General features: G+C 35.0%; 1 protein-coding gene across 1 annotated transcript; it reads left to right on the top strand.

Moving 5' to 3' along the window:
- Positions 1–1,653: 1,653 nt before the first annotated feature.
- LOC110108652 (protein ETHYLENE-INSENSITIVE 3-like 2) lies at positions 1,654–3,102 on the top strand. Its single transcript, XM_020839380.1, has 2 exons — positions 1,654–2,760; positions 2,854–3,102. Exons 1-2 carry the CDS (start codon positions 1,654–1,656, stop codon positions 3,100–3,102), a joined length of 1,356 nt encoding a protein of 451 aa, XP_020695039.1.
- Positions 3,103–7,292: the final 4,190 nt, after the last annotated feature.

Genomic DNA, 7,292 nt, shown 5'->3' with positions numbered 1-7,292 from the left:
TGTTTGATATCTGTGATTCACTGCTACAGGTTGTTGAAATTTCTGTACTCTCAAACAGTTTTTGATTTTGTCTCAGGAAACAGGAGAAAGATATAGAACAGATGGATTGGAAGGATAGTACGTAGGGAAATTATATGAGAAATTTAATAACTAAAAATCTTCGATCTATTAAGGCTTTGTGATACGTTTGGGAACTCAAATGGATCTGCCAGCTCGAAACACGCTTGCTTCTTTCGAAAGAAGAACTGAGTAAGGATATTTGGATTCAAGTTATTTGAGAAAGAGTTTTTTTTTAATATCTTGGTTTGAATTTACTGTCAGATAAATATAATTTAAGTTTTAATTGATTCTTCATGTATTATATCAATTTCAAGAAAAGTTTTCTAGTTTTTGTATTTATTTTAATTTAAATTTTATCAAAATATAAAATAAAATTTTTTTCCAATTCCAAAAAAAAAAAAAAAAGAAGATTTCCAATTTTTTTTCTAAATCTTCTCAATTAATAAAAAAATTTATGTCATGATAGTCTGATAATAACATAATTATAAAAAAATTAAATTTTAATTAATTTATCTCTCTCAAAAAAATTCAATGATTTTAATTTCATCATGATAAAAAAAATTCAAAATTTCTCTCTACTAATATAATCTTTTTGGAACTTCCAACTAATCATACAAAGCCATATAGCAATATCTTAACACGGCTTCCTAACATGAGACATTTCATTTTTTTTATACAAATATTAATTTCTTTACCTTTTTTAAGCTATATTTATAGAAACAAATTTTATCGAAATATATTTCATCATTTCTGAGAGAGCATACACTCAAGTTTTTCTTCCATGTATACGTTTTTCATTTGTGCAAATTGCAATTAACACAAAGAAATTGCTCAACAAATTGTTTTTCTTAAAAAATATATTAAAAAAAAAAACGAATTTTCATCCATTTGAGCTAGTTTTAGGCTTTGTTTGCGATGACTTTCAAATATAAAAATTTAATTTTTTTACTAAAAAGTTATTTTTTTAAGCAGTAAAAAAGTCATCCAAATTTGCTGCTTATTAAATTAAATTTTTAGTATAAAATTTAAAAATATTGTAATTGAAAGCTGCTTTAAGAACCAGTAAGAAAGCTGTCCCAAATGAAGCCTAAATCTCTAAGGGTTTTTATTTTTGGATCTAAACTTTATTTAGATCCACCACTTGATTCAACTTTTGTTTGATTAAATGCTACATTAACATTATTATCATGGTTTTGAAGCCCTTATAAAATCAATGATGCAAACATAAAATTTTTGGATCTAAACATATATATATTTCTTTGTTTAATTTATTTTACACATGAAAAAAAGAAATTTATAATTTTTAAAGCATTTTTAACTATTTATTAATTAATGTTAATTTTTAAATTACATCCAATGAAATAGGAAACACAATAAATTCAAGACTTCTCAATATTCACTTCCCTCTGAGGCTTTGAAATAAAACCACCGCATTTAATTTTCATCTATTGAATCACAAATGGCTAGCATTAATAATTTATAAGAAAATTAATTATGACCAAATAATTATTTCTTGTTATAAAAACAAACATGCTGAGCGCTATTTAAGCTCTAAAAATGGACTAATAGAATAAGAAAAATCTGAACAGAGAAATGGAAGGAACAGGATCTTCTCAACTCCTCGACAGCGAAATGCTCCAGCTTACCAGCATGACCAGCAATGCCCAGAGCCCTCTCTCTCGCTGCGAAGAAGACGAATACGACGACGCCATGACTATCGAAGACCTCCAGCGTCGAATTTGGCTCGACCAGCTACGCATCGAACGATTGAGAGAAGAAGCAGAGAAAAAGCTTCACGGCGAAGAAGAAAGCCACCGCGACGACAACAACAACAACTGCGTTGAATCAACAAACAACAATCTCAGTCCGAAGATGCAGCAATCGCGGCGAAAGAAACTATCCCGAGTACGCGACTCGCTCATCAAATACATGCTTCAACTGACCGATCAATGCAAGGCCCAAGGCTTCGTCTACGGGATCATTTCCGAAACAGGCAAGACGATCACCGGCTCGTCGGACACCCTCCGGGCTTGGTGGAAGGAGAAGGTCCGGTTCAGCCACTCCGCTCCGAAAGCGCTCGAAGACTTCGCCCGTGAGCGAGGCTTGCCGGGCTGCCGCAACGTGGCTTCCCCAGGCTCCCTCAAGGACCTCTCCGATACAATGCTTGGCTCGCTTTTGTCGGCAATGATGCCGCATTGTAACCCACCCCAGCGGAGGTTTCCGCTAGAGAAAGGGGTGCCGCCGCCGTGGTGGCCGACGGGGGAGGAAAGCTGGTGGGCTCTTAACGATATGACTAGGGGTGTACCACCGCCGCCTTATAAAAAGCCGCATGATCTGAAAAAGGCTTGGAAGGTCGGCGTGTTGCTGTCGATTGTAAAGCACATGGCGCCGGATTTGGATATGGTTAGGCGGCTTGTGAGGAAATCTAAGTGTCTTCAGGACAAGATGTCGGCGAGGGATCTGAGGATATGGATGGCGGTTTTGAAGGATGAGGAGGAGGACTACCGGCGAGGCAAGGCGGAAGCCGGTGATCCTTTCTTAGAGGAAAATAACATTAATGCTAATGAGAGGGCAGAAGAGAGTTCCGATTTCAATCCCACGAAGCCTGCTGCGAACATGTTGGATCACATGGCAGTACTTCCGGAGACAGAAGAGAGTAGCCATGCTTGGATTGACGTGCTGTTCAACAGTTTCCACCGGATAGTCAACGATGAAGCGTTGACACGGGACCTTAGAAGTGCGGTCAACGCCGGCTTCAACCAAAACTCAAGGTTTCTTCTGCAAAACCCTAACGGTGCTATTAATCCAGGAGAGGACGACGGGTTTCTGCAACAGAATGAGAGTAATCGTTCGTTTCCATTGCAGATGCAGGGATATGATGTGAGCATTGATGGAGTGAACAAGAGGAGATCAGTCGATTTGAACGCGGCTAATGTGAGCTTCGAGACGGCGCTTGGCGGGGCACCAATGGAGCTTGGGTATCTGTTAGGAATGGAGAATTGGCAGGTCAATCAGAGCAATGGTGGATTTCTGAATTGCTGAAGCAGGAAGTCATGGCTTCGGATTTAGTTGGAGTTAAAAGGGAAAGTAGCTCAAAGCAAATCTCTGAAACAATTATGTATGAATTTGTAACTACTGAAAAATAGTTGTTGAATTAGATATATTTGTTTGTTGTGTATTAAATTTGTGAGCTTATCTACATGCATGGCTGGAATATTCATTCGTATGATGCACATATATTTTATAGCTTATCTAAATGATGGCTGGAATCTTTTAGAATATCCTTTTTTTTTAATAATGCTTATAGTTTATTTATTTTTCAAATATATATATAATTAATAAGCTGAGTTTTTTGTTTTTAAAAATATGAAAAAAAAATTGTATTATGTTTGAAGACTACATAATATAACATCTCACTTAAATTTATATGTAATTAAAATTGTGCAGAGACTAAGTATCTTATTTATTTTAATGATAATATGAAATAAAATAAATATACTTAAAAGTATAAATAGGGTTGTGGTCCTCAATTCATATGGTTAAATTCTTATTTTTCGCATTCCCCATCTTGAGTGAGAAGAAATGTCTCTCGCGCTCTTTTGAAGAACACCGCTTTAAATATTGATGACCAAAAACCTCTGCTCTGCATTTCAACAGATCCAGACATGCTTCCAATATTTTATCTCGATGATTTGACATGAAACCAGGACGATGAAATTACTTTTCACATCCAAATTTTCCAACATTAAGATGATAGTAAGATATTGATTGTTGAGCTGATGAATGAGTATGGCTGTAATATTAGTCAACGGATAATTTGGAATGATGTTCGAATGTCCAAAGAAGGAGAATGTTCATGTGGCTCACAAGCTGAGGCAATGAGTAACTTTTTTTTTTTTGGTTAAAACCCACTCATGGGGCCTACGTGTTAATATTCAAAAATTCGGTTACAAGGTCCTTAGAAGGAACCTTAAGCTCACTACTGCTCGGAAGAGCTACAATTAACAAAAGAAAAATAAAACCTATGAGCCGATGGTTCCTTTTTCTACAATTACAAAAATTAGAAAGTAATAAACTAGGTCTGTGAGTGAACAGAACCCAAAAAAGGAAACTCATGATGATGACATTCAGCTCAGTCTTCTTGCAAAAAAACCAGTGACAACAGGCAAAAATAGGTAATAACCAAAATAAAATTACCTTCCAGATAGAGCATATATTATGACGATCGGTGTAGAGCTTCCTGCAAGTAGATCTCATAAAGATATTATAATAATCATAGGAGATAACATTAATAGCATCCAAAAAAATCAGATGAATCCTGTTTAACCCACTCATCCAGAGGGGCGCAGCAGCAACAGAAATAACCACAGCCCCCAAATGATAGTGACCAGCAAAAATAATCTTGTCAAAGCCCTCAATCCAATTCTTATAACCCGAGAAATCACACAAATTTAAAACATTTAAAATAGAATTCCCATTATGAGAGAGACTGCAGCAGAAAAAACCAGTACAGAAAATTCCAAAAAAACACTTAAAAACCAGAGCTAATTCCAGTACAGAAAATTCCATAAAAACACATAAATTTAATTTTTTTACTAAAAGAACAAATGGCAAAATTTTCCCCAGCGGAAAGAGGGATCACAAAGACCCGAAACAGCACCCCAAACCAGTTATCCAGAACAGAAAAATGATGCGCCGAAACACACAGCCCAACAAACTCAAAAACCTCAGAAAAAAAAACCCAGCACCAAAAATACACCCAGCACAAAGAAAAAACGAAAGAAACAAAACAAAAATGAAAGACCTACACTCCAGAGACTTGCAGCCACCAGATCTCTCCCTGACCACTGACCATCGTTGGTCTTCCACTTGTTCACTGACTATCGTCGGGTCTCCTCCCAGGCACTGCCACCATCGGATCTCTGCACGACCGTTGATCGTCAACCGTCGTCAAAACTCTGTCCGACCACCTGACTACCTCCATCATTGGATATTTACTGAACCTTCTCTTGACCGCAGCCACCATACTTCTAATATCCGATATTTCATCATGATCATTGAAAATGACCAAGTACCCATAAGAAGTTTTTGCCAATTCTCCAATCTATTGTAATTTTAATATCAAAAGTTAATAGGCATGTTGACCTTTGTACAACAACAGTTTAAGGACCGGCGAGATAAATTCAACGAAGTGTTATATTTACAAGCAATTATACCCCGTGCAATCTTACAGATTTGCGTCGGTCATAACCGCTGCTAAAATCTTCATAATAAACTGATTTTCAAAATTGTGATGGTTTTAACCGGCACAATTTTGATATGTTGTGATGGTTAGAAGCCCTAAATTTTTTGGTAATGTATGCACTTCAAAGAACTAACATTGACATGTCTCCATGCGTAGGATTCTTTCCTGCTGTTACTGAATGTTCAGAAGAATTGCTGTCTATTAACCTCCTCACTTTCATGGTGTAAAATTGGCAATCTTCCCCCTCTTTTACCAGTTTGATTACTGTGATTTTCCTTGAAAGCCTTCTATATTGAAGAGTTTATTAAGTTATATATGAGATTATTAAGATTATCTGATATCAGATATTTAAAAAATGTATTATAGTGCATGTTTGATCATCAGCAATTGTTTAAGCTTTTTGTGACAAAATATCTTTGATTGCTCACACTTCTCATCAAATGATATTAAAGTCAATGATCCAATTGCCACTGAGAATTTGTTTGGAACAATTTTTCCACAGCTTTGTTACTTAGATAGCGATCACAATTTTATTTGATCACTATTTTATTGATTTTTCATAGCTTCTCAAAAACTTTTATTACAAAAAGTTATTTTTTATAACCAAAGTAAATAAATTACTTTTCTCATACCAGGTTCACAATCAACTTTATAAAATACTATTGTTGTTGTCCCAAACAGACCATGAGTTACATAAAGGTGTTGAAAGCATTCATTTAAAGGGGAGTGATGATGAATCTGATTTTGAGAACTCTGTAATAAGAGAGATTTGTTAAGGCATGCGATAATATTAAAATTTTATCATAAAATATGTTATGATTAATCACTACCCTTCAACTTCAAATTTAATTCTAGTTTGAATATTCAATCTTATTAGTAACATGCATATTGTATGCATATATTTTGGTTTCATTTGAGACAGCGTTCTTAAAAATTCTCGGGAAGAAAGTCATTTCAAATGAAGTCAAAGGTTTCATTTGAGATGGCTTTCTTAGCGCTTTTTAAAGCAGGTTTTTATTACAAAATTAAAAAATTTTGTACAAGAAAGGTGCTTTAAAAATAGAAAAAAAGCCATTCCAAACGGAGCCTTAATTAACCGTATAAAATGCACAGTTGAGGCACACTATTATGTGTTTCACTAATTCGCAAGTAACTATCCACACTCATATTATTTCTCATAAAATTAGAGATAAAACGTGAAAAAGAACTTGATGAAGAATTAACATTTGATTTATATGTGCTTTTATGCTTGCAATATCCTAAAATTTTATTACCTCAATTTTTAGGATAAATGCCGCCTCGATCCAATGAAAGAAATAGTGTTACGATTGATGAATTTACGCTAAGACCGGTCTTGCTCTTCTTGATTGTCACAATAAATTATTAAGTGCAAAGTACAGATCTAGCTTGCATCCGAACTCTAATAAAAGACGGTCTCCTCACCAATACACACAGTATGTATAATTTTGTACACATACGTACACAATATGTGTATTAATACACATACTGTACATAACGATGTGACCCTTTTCTATTGGAATCCGGATGCCTGTCACGCCCCAAGATCTAACTTGGAAAAATGTCAATCTATTTCTCAATCAATTTACCAGAGTTATCTAAAACCTTCAATTAAACAGTCTATCAAACATCTATAAAATTTAAAACATCAATATACAAGTCGATTCATATCTTAAAAGTTCATGTACAATACTCAGGAACTACACTACAATCACAAGTACTGAAATCTATACTGAGTACAAAAGAATCAAAATCATCAAAAGACAAAAACCTGAAGATCCAGATCAATTCCTATCTTCTGCTCCCTTGCCCTGACCTGAAAATATCAACCACATATAATGAGCTTTACAAAGCCCAGCAGGTCACCTAATACCTATAACTGAAATCAAAGCATGGCTATGCTATCAATATGCATGTCAGTCAATCAAATCATATCAGTCAATGATCAATGAATTTATGCAATCTGCTC

The sequence above is a fragment of the Dendrobium catenatum genome, unplaced genomic scaffold, assembly GCF_001605985.2.
Source record: "Dendrobium catenatum unplaced genomic scaffold, ASM160598v2 fragScaff_scaffold_54, whole genome shotgun sequence".
Classification (NCBI taxonomy): domain Eukaryota; kingdom Viridiplantae; phylum Streptophyta; class Magnoliopsida; order Asparagales; family Orchidaceae; genus Dendrobium; species Dendrobium catenatum.
This window is presented reverse-complemented; position numbering and strand designations above follow the sequence as displayed.

Coding starts and splice junctions, on each gene's coding strand:
- LOC110108652 (XM_020839380.1), top strand. CDS start 1,654: ATGGAAGGAACAGGATCTTCTCAACTCCTCGACAGCGAAATGCTCCAG. Junction 2,761..2,853: donor TGTTCAACAGTTTCCACCGG/ATAGTCAACGAT, acceptor CAAAACCCTAAC/GGTGCTATTAATCCAGGAGA.